The following is a 14,995-nucleotide window of genomic DNA, read 5'->3' as shown; positions in this document are numbered from 1 at the left end:
GCTCGATCACTGGTTAGACTCCGTTCCCATTTCCACCTCCCACCCTGCCCTCTTGTCGCACACCCTTCGGCCTAATGTTTCGGTGCAGCAAGTCTTCCGATGGGTTTGAAATGCATCTGCGACCTAGACTAACAGCTGCAGCTCACTCCGAGCTCGAGTCTATTCTGTCTATTTTGCAGGGGATTCAGCTGCAGGACAGGCAAGATACCAGGTTGATGTCTTCAACTCGCAAGCCGTTTAACACCAAGGACGCATATGCTGCACTAGCTCCCTCTCCGAGCGTACAGGATCTACATGGGAGATGGATTTGGAAATCCAGAGTGCCGAACAAAGTTAAATTTTTTTGCATGGCTGTACTGCAAGGATAGGCTGAGCACCAAATCGAACCTTTTCCACAAGCATGTGTTGGATAATTCAGTTTGTCAGCGTTGCAGCCACCCTATTGAAGACCGGTGCCATGTCTTCTTTAATTGTCCCCTGAGCAAAGAAGTGTGGAGATCCATTGGCATGCCGACGCTGTCAGAAGTAGAGGACACTGATGTCTGGTCTTTACAACCGCCCTCTGGTCAGGATCCCAGGATTTGGCCGTCGATCCTTCAAGCATTGCTCTGGCGACTTTGGGACGCTAGGAACGGGACAGTCTTCAGAAACGAGCAACTAAGCGCACGAAATGTAGTGTCCCGTGTCTGTGATGATCTCTCTGTTTGGGAAGGACGTTTTGTTTCTGCTTCTCTAGTACCTGGTCTGCGCCGTTGGCGCCTGTATCTACGTTCATGGCTTGGCTAGCTCCTGATATGTACCTGCAAACTGAACTTACTCTCGTTTCCTTAATGAAATCCAGGCGGGGAAACTCTCCCTCCGTAGTTCCTTTTCAAAAAAAAAAAAAAAAACAACATCAGGCACTTTAGTACAACAGGCTCTTGATAATGGTTTTAGGTAAGCCAGGAAACATCAATGTGGAGAAGTGATCCATCTAGCTAGATAGTTGCGCACCAGTTTGCAGACTTACTACTGAAAAAATATATTTAGTGCAGCACTGTTAACTCAGAGGATATTTAAAAAGTACGTTTCCACTCCTCAAATTCAACTATGGATTGACAGAAAGGTGGTTACAGAAAATAGATAAGAAGGCAAACCAAATTGTTTTTTTTAAAGATAAGAAGGTACAGCAAGAGGGCATCTTGCCAGCAACAGCAGTTTTCTCCACATTTTTATCAGAGGCATGATGAAAGAAACAATTTTGCGTTCTAGTAAAGCACATAAAAAATATATAGTGCAATACATGTACGTTTCAACATGAAACCGGACGTGCCTCACGGGTTAACCGTAAAGACTTGCATGTCCCTTGTCAACAAATACTGCATTCCAGGCCGCTCTGTGCAAAATCATGTTGAGCTCATCGCTCGTCAATCAGGAATTTTTGTTTTTACCATATGCAAAGTATAACATATCCATGTGGATGTGGAAAACACCAACACTGCATGACTGCAATGTATTATTTAAAACACCACCGTAAAACCACATATATCAGTTAATTTACAAAAGGAACAAAAGAAGAGAAAATGGCTGAGCTGAAGGCTATATGCCAGGAATTGCACAATAGAGTTTCATACTCCTAGAAGGACATAGCACTGGCAGGAAGCTCAGTGAGACAGAAGAGTTGTAACCTCTCCAGCACCAACAAAAAAACTAGGATGACAAATATCACAGAATTCATGACTAAAAGGCTGGCGACACACTGCTCATAGATCTTTGACAATCACAATACCCATGGAGTTGGCTGTGCCAATGATGCACTTGCACAGCGCTTCAAGCGACATGTGCTTGCAGAAGGGGTCAGCCTGCTTCAACTTTGCAATCTCATACACATGGCGGATAGTGAGGGATGACACATTTCTGTGGCCAGCGAGACCGCTGGCGGTTTCTATTCCTGCAGCCTTCTTGAGGAACCATGATACTGGGGGTGACTTGACCACAAAGTCGAAGGTGTTATCCTTGTCGGCAGTTACAGTGACGTGCATTGGAGTGTCTGCCTTGTATTTCTGGGTCCTAGCATTGAAATCCTTGCAGAAAGCCATCAAATTGAGCCGATAGGAACCAAGTGCTGGACTAATTGGTTGTCCAGGACGGGCTGCACCAGCTGGGAAAGTGCTGGACTAATTGGTTGTCCAGGACGGGCTGCACCAGCTGGGACGATAAGACGGAGTGTTGCCAGTACAGGCTTCCTTACTACTGCATCTTTCAGAGTTGCCATCGTTCAACCGTATGTCTGCATTATAAAAAGAGCTTCCATCAAACAGTGCAACATTAGTCAATGAAGCAGTAGCTGAAAATGAGATCCAACTAAGTGCCTTTAAGGCCTGCCCTCCGTTAGATGCTCAGAGTAAACAGAAACAATTTTACCATCTGTAAAGAAGCAAGTTTCGCATGAAACATTGCTGAAGCTGCATGCTCAATATTTCAATTTACAATTAGATCCAACCGAGTTCAGCTTAGATGTCAAGAAATAGTAGTACTTGCATTTGATCTAAATCAGAGTTCAAAATAACAAGTTCAACTAGTCATTTTAAAGTCATCTACTGCAATGAAACTAAGACAGAAATACCGCATGGCAAGCGCAGAGAGAAATCACACATAAAAACCTTCAAGACAGAAATGTTATTCTAAGTTCTAACTTTCAAGGAAAAGATTTATTCTTCAGATATATAACAACTGTGAACTGTCTGATCAAACAGTAACCCAACTTGGCTTGTTGCCTTTACTGAATATATATATATGACTCTGTGACTAGCCAACAGGACACATCTAGTTAGAGACCTATCTATGTCGAATTTGCATCAGGAGTTAGCCAGTGACACAGCTTCCTCTGTCAGCAGAAGCATGATTATATTATTTTCGTAGAAGCTAGAGAAACCAGGAAGAGGAGACACTTTGTATAACAGATAAAAATAACAAACATGTCAATCCCTGGGCAGTGGTATGATACAAGAACTCCGAATTGAACTCTAGAAAGGCAGAGCTGTGTCCATTTGATGGAGAATCCAAACCGCAGTAGCTTGGAGCACGTACAGGAGCAGACCCAGTAAGGACATGGGTGCACACATGTACACCCCCATAATTTTTGCAAAACAATCAAAGTTAGCAGGCATAATACATGCATAGTGTTGCATATACACTTGGAACTAGATGATCAAGATTACTGGTCACAAAGGCAAAGCTGTCTCACGACAATAAAACAACAGTAGATATCACCATCTTGGTAATCAAGATTCAGTCTTCAGTGAAAAGGAAAAATTCAGTTTTCAGTGAAAAGATCTTGGTCCTGGTAACAACAAAGTGGTTAGTTACAAGAATGTCTCTCCCGTATATTCCTGACTCTAGCCCTTCTCTTCCTTTGCCCTTATTTTCATCACCGTACAAGCAATATAATGTTGACGGGCTTCCAAAAAAAATCGAATATTGATCTAATATCAGTAAATGGGAAGCCAATTGAATATGATTCATAGTAGGTGCTGCGATTGATCAGATACTCGGAGTATTCAGACCTGTTCGGCTGCTCGTGTTCCGTTGTTTGCTGCTCAGCGCTCCGGCCTCCTCGGTGGCACGGTGCCTCGGTGCAGCACTGCCGCGGAGCCGCCGCCGCCGGCCTCAGTGGGTGCGAGCGCGCGATGATGGGAGGTAGGAGGAGATCGGAGTAGTTGGGCCGACGGAGATGATGGGAGAGCAGGGGGCTATTGTTTTGGGCTCAATTCGTGAATAGCCTATTATTTTTAATACCCATGCAAAAATATAACTGAATACTCCTAAATAAAGGTGAGCCTGCTCTTATCTAGATCAGACCCCATTACAAAAAGTCAGTTAGGATTTGAGTGCTCGGTTTCGCAAAGGGAAGACCAAGGAAAAAATAGGGTGGGCGATGGTCCATTGAACCACCCATGCGCCCTAGGTTGGATAGTCGACGCGTTGCCGAGGAAAAAAAATCAAAGTGTCGGTGGGCCCATCGCCCGCCCCATTTTTTTCCACCAACGAAGGGGTGTGCATATCCTAATTTTTATGATCTAGTCCTTTTTCCAATAGAAATTTACACATGGATCCGTGAAAGAAAGAATTACAAAAAATACACTAGTAGAGAATAAGGCTGTACTCCCGGTTCTCAACCCCCTTCAGTCCCGGTTTTGGAACCGGGAGCACGAATCCGGGACTAAAGAGCCCCTCCTTTAGTCCCGGTTTCGCGCCCGGGACTAAAGGTCCACCTTTAGTCCCGGTTGGTAATACCAATGGGGACTAAAGAGGCCTCCCGGCCTGGCCACGTGGGCCGGCCCTTTAGTCCCGGTTGGTATTACCAACCGGGACTAAAGGTTTTCATTTTTTTGTTTCTATTTTCAATTGATGATTCGTTTTGGTTTTCGAATAGGTTTTCAAATACGCATTCTACGCTCCTAATAATATATGTATTCTACACGTTTACAATGTTCGAACATTTTGTACAAACTAAAGTATGAAACTAACGTATATATTATATGCATATATATATATATTGTACGTTATTTTATGTACATATAATATGTATATATATATATATTACAAATAAAGCTTGCATTGTATATTCTATCATATTCTTGGCATAACAAATTCACTTTATCTGGTTTGGCTTCCATGTTTCGTTCACATCATTGTAGAACTCGCCGGCGGGATTTAGGACCTGGTCATTAAGAAATCCTGCTATGGTCTCTTGAATTGCTTTCAGTTGGTCACGTCGTATGACTTTTTTCTTCAACCATAGAGTCTTCAATAAAAGTTAAAGGAAAAGTATTAATATATATATGTGTGTGTTGGTCACGTGATTATTTATATATATGAGCAATAAAAGAAATTATGAATATATTTATATAACGTACTTTGAGGTTCTCTTCAGGAGTTCTTTTTTAGTACGCCATGATGAACTCGCAAACATAGTATCCGCAGTAGTTGTTCCCCTGTTCTTGTCTCAGAACCACTTTTGCGAGAAAAAAGATCCGGTGAATTGAAAGCATTCATGGTGTTAATTGAATTATATATATATATATATATATATATATATATATATATATATATAGCTAGTACTTACTTTGTGTGCGATTACATCTAGTGGCGCTTTGTAATGTTTCATGTGGTGTTCCTCAATGAAACTTTTCCAAACACTGCGTCCAATAAAATAAAAAATTAATTTGGCCTTTAATAATTATTGCAGTTAAGAGATCGGGGTATATATAATTGCTAGAGAGACCAAATTACCCTTGGATAATATCTATCATATCTTGGTACTCTGTTTGCTCTTTTCTTAATGAGTCTAAGATGCTCAACCGACTATTGGCCATATCGATGACCATCAATATCCAGTGAATGCTGCATATGTTTTTATACACAAATATGATAGACATTAACTAGAGTCAACACACACACATATATATATATATATATATATATATATATATATATATATATATATATATATATATATATATATATATATGGGAGATAGCTTAGCTAGTAAGCAAATAACTGATCAAATGTCCATATGATCGACATTAATTATTTAACACTCACTTGAAGTTGTAGGGGAAGAGTATGTCCTTGTTTTGTTGGTTCACTAAGAACCTCATGAGATTTTTCTCGAGTTCAGCTTTCCATTGAGGTGGGGGATTAGGGTATTTGAATACGATATTTGGATCAACGAAACCAACATCATTATCCTTTCTCTTTCTGAGTTCTGTCATCTCATATCTGCATATATAAAAATATAGTGTGAGGATATATAATTTATATATATACATGTAGCTTTATATATATACATTTTAATAGTAGAAAATAATCATACTTACAGACAATAGCAGCTAATGAGACTTTTGACGAGAGAGTCCAGGTGACATAGTTGGTGTAATTCTGAAAACTCGACATATATAATGTCATCGCTACGGAAGTAATGTTGGTTTCTAACTCTGACAGAAACAAAGGTCTCTCCCCGTTCACACGCCGCCATGTACCACTTGTTTAGCAGGTACATTTGCGTACCTAGTTCACCTAAGACCTCATAGTTGTATAGACTCTTTCCATGTTCAAATTTCTTCCAAGGATCCACTTTCGGAGCAGATGGTCCTTCAGCGAGCACTTGGACAAGGTCCAAACCGGTATCCTCATAAAACCGAGCCAGGTCCTCAAAATCGACGTCCAGTACGTCTAAGTTTGAACTATATTCATTACGAATGACAAGAGGGGGGACTGATTGTTGCGATTGTTGTCCGAGTTGTGCAACACCTTTCCCTGCTCTAGTCTTTTTCTGCTTAGCCTCAAATGACTTGGTGAGAGAGCGGTCGTAGTCCGATTTTGGCAGGGTCTTTTGAGATTCCCGCTTTTTCTGATCCACCTTCTTTCTTAGAAGATCTGGAGGTAGGTAGAAGTACGGTTTCTTCGGGTTCTCCCTCGCTTCTCGTTGCTTTCTTACTTTTTCAAAGAAACTGCTCACATCCTTTTGTACTGTAGCATTTAATTTCTTTTCACTTTTCTCGTAAGCCAGTTTTTGGGGAATAACTGGATCAGAGGAGGCTTTCTTCTTTGTCGGCTGGTGGGTCAACGACTTCGTTTGCGGGGCGGACCTCTTAGGAGCTGGCTACTTCTTAGTCATGAAGGGAGGCGGGGCAGCCATTGGAGACCTCCTTGGAGGCGTTGGAGACCACCTTGGAGGTGGCGGCGGTGGCGGCGTTACATAATCATTGCCCGGAGCACTATGATGATATGGAGATTGAATAATTGAACTTAGGTTGGCGGAGGCCCTGCTGTGTGAGTACAAAAAAGAATAATTAGGTATAAGAAATTGTTATTATTAATCATGCATGTCAATAGAAAATTAGTGAAAAAATTGTTTCGTTCACTTTTGTCCGCACCTATTGTCTGGCAGTTGAGGAAGCGGCGGTGGACTAGAGACCCTAGGAATAATGATGTAGCGCTTGCGCTATAGTATGAATGTCTTCTCTGCTTCTCCTAGAGTCTTCTCCCCATCACCTCTTGGAATGTCAAGAGCCAGATCACTAAAACCTTTGTTAACCCTTTCCACTAAGACGCTAGCATATCCAAGTGGTATTATTGCCCCATAGATTCTTGGTGTCTTGGTAGGATCTGGAGGAGAAAAAACACCGAGAGCCACCATGATTGTGGCATTCCCTTTTAGAATATGTAGCTCACATTATGTAAATGGTGCAGTGATGTCATCCATGGGAAAACGTAGCATTGCGTCATCTTGATTTGGCAACTCTGTGGAAGCGCAGCTGCTTTTCAACTGATCAGGGGGGCTAATATTAATGTTGATTCCTAGATCTGATGCCTACCTTTGGGCACTCATTGCTATTTGCACTTGCTTTATGATTTCGTCCTGCATTCTAGCTTGCATGTCTTTTTCGCGCTCCTATGCTTGAAGCAACGCCTCCCGTGACTCACGAACATATTCCTCCAACCTACTGATCCGCGCTGCTTCCTCATCCTTCCTTCTCTGCCGGCTTCTGTAGGTATCTCTGTCGTTAGGGAAACCATGCTCCCAAGAAATGTTCTGTCCTAAACCTCTCATTTGGCCACTGTGTTCAGTAGTCCCGATGGCATACGTCAGTTCACCCTTCTCTCTATTGGGCCTAAACGCACCAATAGCTTTAGCTTATAGAGCATAAGAAAATCTTTGTGTTGCTTTTTCGAGTTTTGGGCCATGAACTAGCTTCCCGGTCTCTAGGTCCAGTCTTCCCCCATGAGCGAAAAACCAATTCTTCACGCGTTTGGGCCAATTGAGTGATTTTGGTGTGATACCCTTGGCAAGAATGTCCGCTTCTATTTTTCCCACTTGGGAATGGCAGTCGCATAGCCACCTGATCCCATGCCATGGTGGTATACCTTCTATCGGGCACATCCTGCTGGTCACCATCGGCAAATTGAGTATCGGTGTTGATAATATCCATCATTTCTTCCTCCATGTTGTCTCTCGGGGCAGCCATCTAGCTTTTACACCACTAGATATATCTATAAAAAAAATAAAAACTAAGTCTATAAAATGGTCTCCTGTAGGACGTGCCACCTCGAGGATAGTAACATTTGTAGATGACATTTGTAGGTCTGAAGTTATCAAATATCCATCAAATTCTAGCTCAAAAACATGTTTAAATAAATAACCATCTGTACTAGTTGACCTTGCTTATGTGATCATCTCGGCGAGCATTTCTCCACTGGACGGCACCGTACTTGGTCACAGAAGAGCTTCGATTCTACAAGGAAGGGAACACGGTCTTCCACGACCGTTGCCGCTCTCCCTCGTAGAATCAAAGCTCCTCCTTGACGTCCGTTACCGCTCGGCAGAGAACATGCTAGCCGAGATGAACACGGTCCGCATGTTCAACTAGTATGGATTTTCTACAATTTTCTAACTATTTTCTAAGTTTTTCATTTCATGGAAAAATTAATTCTAAAAAATAAAAGGCATGATTTCTAAGTATTTCATTTCATGGAAAAATTAATTCTAAGTGACCTGCTCGACATCGGCGAGCTCGTAGGTGTTTCATGGAAAAATTAATTCTAAGTGACCTGCTCGACAAAATTGAGAAAAAACACACGCTCTCATGCCATCACACATCTTCTAAGATCACGTAAGCTTCCGTACTAGTTGACCTTGCTTACGTGATCATCTCGGTGGGCATTTCTCCACCGGACGGCACCATACTTGGCCACGGAAGAGCTCCGATTCTACAAGGAAGGGAACATGGTCTTCCACGACCGTTGCCACTCTCCCTCATAGAATCAAAGCTCCTCCTTGACGTCCGTTACCGCTCGACAGAGAACATGCTAGCCGAGATGAACACGGTCTGCAAGTTCAACTAGTATGGATTTTCTACAATTTTCTAACAATTTTATAAGTTTTTCATTTCATGAAAAAATTAATTCTAAAAAATAAAAGGCATGATTTCTAAGTGACCTGCTCGACATCGGCGAGCTCACGGGCGGCGGTGTCTGCGCCAAGGAGGCGGAGGTATGCCCGCCCGAGTATGAGAACTACTTGCCCTGCTACTACAACGTCATGGACGCCATCGAACGTCTCGGATCTAGGGGCCGGCGTCGTCATAAGCTACCACGCAAAAAGGAGAAAACGACGAGACATCGGGCCACGCCCGTGCTCCACTAAGCTCGATGGCTCACCGCAAAATCACATTACAAGATTGCCAGCATGAGGGCTCGGCACACGCATCCATCCGATTACAAAAGGTTGGAGCAATTAATCCATCATAAATGGATTATGGTGGCCGCGGTGGCTCACATCCAAGGTTTCAAACACGAGATCCAGCTCCTGCAGTCGTCGGAGTAGCTCCAGCAACTCGATCGAACTCTGACTGCAACAACGTGAGATGAGAGAAGATTCAGTGCGAGTTACCAATGGAACCAGCAGTGGTAAAAACGGCGGTGGCAGAACGTTGCAGAGGTGAGGAGGAGGAGGGACCTTTTCTTGGTCATTGAGGAGGACGGCCTTGATGCGCTCCATCTTGGCGAGGATAGGATCGTCGTAGCACGGCGCGCCGTCGTCGGTGATGGCCTCAGCGCGATCTGAGCTACAGAGGCTGGGCACGCTGGCGGCGCCCTCGAGGTGGAGCTGCGCTGGCATGGGTGTGGACGATGGCAGCGTCCTCCTCGGGCATGAAGGGCCGGCGCTCCGGTGAGGACAAGCGAGGTTGGCCAGGGACGAGGATGATGCGAGGCGTGCGCTGGCTAGCCGGAGAAGAAGCGCGTGTGCACGTGGGGCCGGTGACAGCGTACGCGCATGACGAGGCAAGGCTAGGGTGGTATCCTAGGGGCGGCAGCGCTGCTGGATCGGATCGATCTGGTGGAGAAGATGAGGCGATGGAGAAGAAGGCTTGGCGGCTACTGGATCTGGTTGGAGAAGAAGGCGGCGGAGACAGAGAGGAAGAGAACTAAGGGAGAAGGGCGTGGTTTATAAAAGAGGACCTGTAGTCCCAGGTGATGGTTAGAACCGGGACTAAAGGTTCTTTAGTCCTGGGTGATGGTTAGAACCGGGACTAAAGGTCTGACCTTTAGTCCTGGGTGTAGCCACGGTCCGGGAGTAAAGGTGATTTTGACGGGCCGCAAAAACGCAGCCCATCTTTAGTCCTGGGTGGTTGGTCCACCTGGGAGTAAAGGTGGGCTGTAGTTTGGCTTCCTTCCAGTTCCTAGAAGTTTTTCCTTTTTTATATATTTCTTTTATATAAATATGCAGAGAGTTGTTAATTGCCTAGTAAATAAAATATTAACAAAAAAATTACAAAAAGAATTTTGGGACCTGGTTTTGCATTATTGTACATAAGAAAAATCTATAACCTAAACTCTTTTGTTTTACCGTATAAATATTTAACATAGTGTAAATAATAATCATAATTTTCACCATGCAAAAATGTACTACTTAATTAAAATCATTAAAACTATTGTTTTTCAACAGGAAATTAGTTTTCACATCTTATTGATGTTGATCATTCGTTTTTTCATCACACATTCTCCACAGGAAATCCACCGCCAAGAAGAAAATTCATTTAAATCGTAGAAAATATGAATACACGACAAAAATATGAATACACTATATATATCAAGCGGGCACAGTAGTGAACTTCTTCTTAACATATATCCCTTAGTTATGATCGCGCTGTAACCATGGAGTGTCTTTATCATTTAACTGGATGCTTGGGTCTTTGTTCACTGTGAAGGGTGGAATTCGGTCATCCTTTTCATAATCTTCTGATATGTCTGACTTGTCTTCAATTCCGACGATGTTTCTTTTCCCTGAAAGAACTATGTGGCGCTTTGGCTCATTGATTGGGTCGTTGTTGTTTTTCCCTCTCTTCGGTTTTGTAGATATGTCCTTGACATAGAACACCTGATTCACATCCTTGGCAAGGACGAACGGTTCATCTTTGTACCCAATATTATTGAGGTCCATTGTTGTCATTCCATACTGGTTGTCGATTGCTACCCCGCCTCCAGTCGCCTTTACCCATTGACACTTGAACAAAGGTACCTTAAAAGTAGGTGCATAGTTTAGTTCCCATATCTCCTCTATGTGGCCATATTATGTTTGCTTATTTCCATTAGGGTCGGTGGCATCTATGCGAACACCACTGTTTTTGTTGGTGCACCTTTTATCTTAGACTACTGTGTAAAATGTATTCCCATTTATCTCGTACCCTTTGTATATGAGGATATGCCATAATGGCTGCCTAGCCAACAAATACAGTTGCTCATCAATACTCTCATCACCCTGATATTCTTTTCGCAACTAGTCGCTGAAAGTTTCCATGTGTTGACACGTAATCTAAGCTTCAGACTTCCCTAAAAACTCGGATCGGAGCAACTCTTTATGTGTCTCGATATACGGATCCACCAAGGAGGAGTTTTGCAGAACTATGTAGTGTGCTTTATTAAAATAATTATCCTGCGTACCAATATATGTTTTCTTCCTTAGTGTCCCCTTTCCACTTAGTCTCCCCTCGTGTCGCGATTCAGGAACACCAATCGAGTCAAGGTCGGGAATAAAGTTAACACAAAACTCAATGACCTCCTCTATTCCATAGCCCTTAGCGATGCTTTCTTCTGGCCGAGCACGGTTGTGAGCATATTTCTTTAGGACTCCCATGAACCTCTCAAAGGGGAACATGTTGTGCAGGAGCACAGGACCGAGAATGCTAATCTCCTTGACCAGGTGAACTAGGAGGTGTGTCATGATATTAAAGAAGGAAGGAGGGAACACCAACTCAAAGCTGATAAGACATTGAACGACATCATTCTGTAGTTTAGCTAGATCCATTGGATCGATTGCCTTCTGAGAAATTGCATTGAGGAATGCACATAGCTTCACGGTGGCTAGACGTACATTTGGAGGTAGAATTCCTCTTAATGCAACTGGAAGCAATTGTGTCATAAGCACGTGGCAGTCATGGGACTTTAAGTTTAGGAATTTCTTCTCTGGCACATTTATTATACCCTTTATATTCGAGGAGAATCCAGATGGTACCTTGATGCTTGCTAGGCATTCAAACATGCTTTCCTTCTCTTCTTTGCTAAGAGTGTAGCTGGCAGGACTTAAGTAATGGCGTCCATCATCTGTCTTCTCTAGATGCAGGTTGTCTCATTCTTTCAAATACCGTAGGTCCTGTCGTGCTTCAAGTGTGTCCTTAGGCTTCCCATACACACCCATGAAGCCTAGTAGGTTCACACAAAGATTCTTTGTTAGGTGCATCACGTCGATCGCACTACAGACCTCTAGGACTTGCCAATAGGGTAGCTCCCAAAATATGGACTTCTTCTTCCACATGGGTGCATGACCGTCGGCGTCGTTCGGAATAGGTTCGCTGCCATGTGCCTTTCCAAATACTACTTTCACATCCTTGACCATATTGAGTACATCCTCACCAGTTCGGTTGCCCAGCTTGGTCTGGTGGTCTGCCTTACCTTTAAAATGCTTGCCTTTCTTTCTTAGGGGGTGATTCGCAGGAAGAAATCGATGATGGCCAAGGTACATGACCTTTTGACATTTTTTCAAGAATATACCTTTAATATCATCAAAACAATGTGTGCATGCATTATATCCCTTGTTTGATTGTCCTGAAAGATTACTTAGAGCATGCCAATCATTGATTGTTACGAACAACAATGCTCGCAGATCAAAGTGCTCCTGTTTGTGCTCATCCCACACACGTACACCTGGTCTGTTCCACAAAAGTAGAAGTTCTTCAACTAGTGGCCTCAGGTACACATCGATGTTGTTGCCAGGTTGCCTTGGGCCTTGGATGAGCACTGGCATCATAATAAACTTACGCTTCATGCATAACCAGGGATGAAGGTCGTAGATACATAGAGTAACAAGCCAAGTGCTATGACTACTGCTCTGGTCCCCGAAAGGATTCATACCATCCGTACTTAAAGCAAACCTTAAGTTTCTTGCGTCATTTGCAAACTCCGGGAATTCTCTATCGATTGCTCTCCACTGGGACCCATCAGCAGGGTGTCTCAACATATTGTCTACCTTACGGTCTTCTTTGTACCATCACAACAACTTTGCATGGTCTTTGTTTCTGAATAGACGTTTCAAACGTGGTATTATAGGAGCATACCACATAATCTTGGTAGAGATTTTCTTCGTGGGATGTTCGCCCTCAACATCATTAGGGTCATCTCGCCTGATCTTATACCGCGATGCATGACATATCGGGCATGCATCTAACTTCTCATACTCCTCGCCACGGTAGAGGATGCAGTCATTAGGACATGCATGTATCTTCTGGATTTCTAATCCTAAAGGGCAGACTACCTATTTTGCTTCGTGCGTAGTGATGGACAATTCGTTATCCTTCGAAAGCATCTTCTTTTGGATTTTTAGTAACTCCCCAAATCCCTTGTCAGATACACTATTCTTTGCCTTCCATTACAGCAATTCCAGTGTGGTACCCAACTTTTTCTGCCCCGCATCACAAGTTGGGTATAGCAATTTCTTGTGATCCTCTAGCATGCGCTCAAACTTGATCATCTCCTTTTCACTTTCGCATTCTCTTTGTGCGTCACGAATGGCCTGACCAAGATCATCAGTGGGCTCATCTTCTGCACCTACCTCTTCTTTAGCTTCCCCCATTGCAGTATCATTGAAGACACCATATTCAGCAATAATGTCATCATCGTCCCATTGTTCTTCTTCACCTTCTTCCATTACAACCCCGGTTTCTCCTTGCTTTGTCCAACAAATATAGTTTGACATGAAACCTGACTTCAACAAGTGTGAATGAAGACTCCTTGAGCTAGCATATTCCTTCAAATTCTTACATATGGCACATGGGCAGCACATGAAACCATCACGTTTGTTTGCCTCGACCACACGTAAGAAAGAATGCACGCCCTCAATGAACTCTTGTGAGCGGCGATCAGCATTGTATATCCAATGCTGGCTCATCTGCATTACATGACATACATACCATATTAAAACCTAGAACATAATTAGTTAATTATACGACATGCATGCCACCACACAAGGTATTAATTTATGAAAGTCTCGCTACAATGTAGACAATTCCAACTACCACTAAAAAACTAAAGCTAAAATGCACTTCAGCAGCATAAGGATTTCGCGACCAATCCCAACTAAAACAGACAGATCATGCGTTTGTTCAACATCTATGGGCTTCTTCCGCAGGATCACTGCCTCATCAGCCGCCGTAGCCGCCTGTGCAAGAGAGTTTTGCACGTGTTCAACATACTCTTCCTCCCAGTACCAGCCTGAATATCCAGTGCCATCCCACTGAAATTAAAACAAAAAATTAGAACTCTAATCACAATCATCATGAAAATAAGTATAAATTAACCATAATCATCAAATGCGATAAAATAACTCACATTGCGATCTGGACACTTGTAGAAGATACGACCCTTGTTGGGACACTCCTTCCTCACCCGGTACTCCATCACAATCTTCTCCTCACACTTGCCGCATGCAACAAGAGGGAGGTCCGGCCTCAGTCGCTTTGGAACCCGATGAGAGGCCGAGGACCCGAAAGCAGTTGCCATCTACTCTCTATACTCAATTTTAATATAATATAAATTTCTCATTTTATAAACAAATAAAATAAAAAAACTCTAAAATTCTCTATATCTCTAAACCATGAAGTGTGCTATGCATGCTAGAAATGAAAGCTGAATACTAGTTTTGAATAACTACTTAACCTTCCTTCATCCAAATATGCAAACTTTTAAGTGATTTTGTGCTTAAATGGCTTACAAATAAAAAAAAATCCACCATAAAAAACCACATATATCTAGTCCACAAAATGAGATATGCTACTGATGAAACATGAGAGTATAAAGTTGGTAACCTTTAGAACCAAAGAATCGATGGAGGAATCGAAGAAATCTTGTGATTATCGGCGATGAGGAAGAAGAGAGGCCGGCGATGAAGCAAGAATAC

General features: G+C 42.9%; 1 protein-coding gene across 1 annotated transcript; it reads right to left on the bottom strand.

Annotated features, from left to right (window-relative positions):
* Nucleotides 1-1,517: 1,517 nt before the first annotated feature.
* On the bottom strand, nucleotides 1,518-3,756 carry LOC136506829 (large ribosomal subunit protein uL11m-like). The gene is made up of 4 exons (XM_066501739.1): nucleotides 3,546-3,756; nucleotides 2,818-3,439; nucleotides 2,185-2,269; nucleotides 1,518-2,140 (listed from the first exon to the last, which is right to left on the bottom strand). The coding sequence occupies exons 3-4, from the start codon at nucleotides 2,252-2,254 to the stop codon at nucleotides 1,743-1,745; spliced, it is 468 nt and encodes a 155-aa protein (XP_066357836.1). The 5' UTR covers nucleotides 2,255-2,269; nucleotides 2,818-3,439; nucleotides 3,546-3,756; the 3' UTR covers nucleotides 1,518-1,742.
* Nucleotides 3,757-14,995: the final 11,239 nt, after the last annotated feature.

This window comes from Miscanthus floridulus, chromosome 15, assembly GCF_019320115.1.
Source record: "Miscanthus floridulus cultivar M001 chromosome 15, ASM1932011v1, whole genome shotgun sequence".
NCBI lineage: Eukaryota > Viridiplantae > Streptophyta > Magnoliopsida > Poales > Poaceae > Miscanthus > Miscanthus floridulus.
This window is presented reverse-complemented; position numbering and strand designations above follow the sequence as displayed.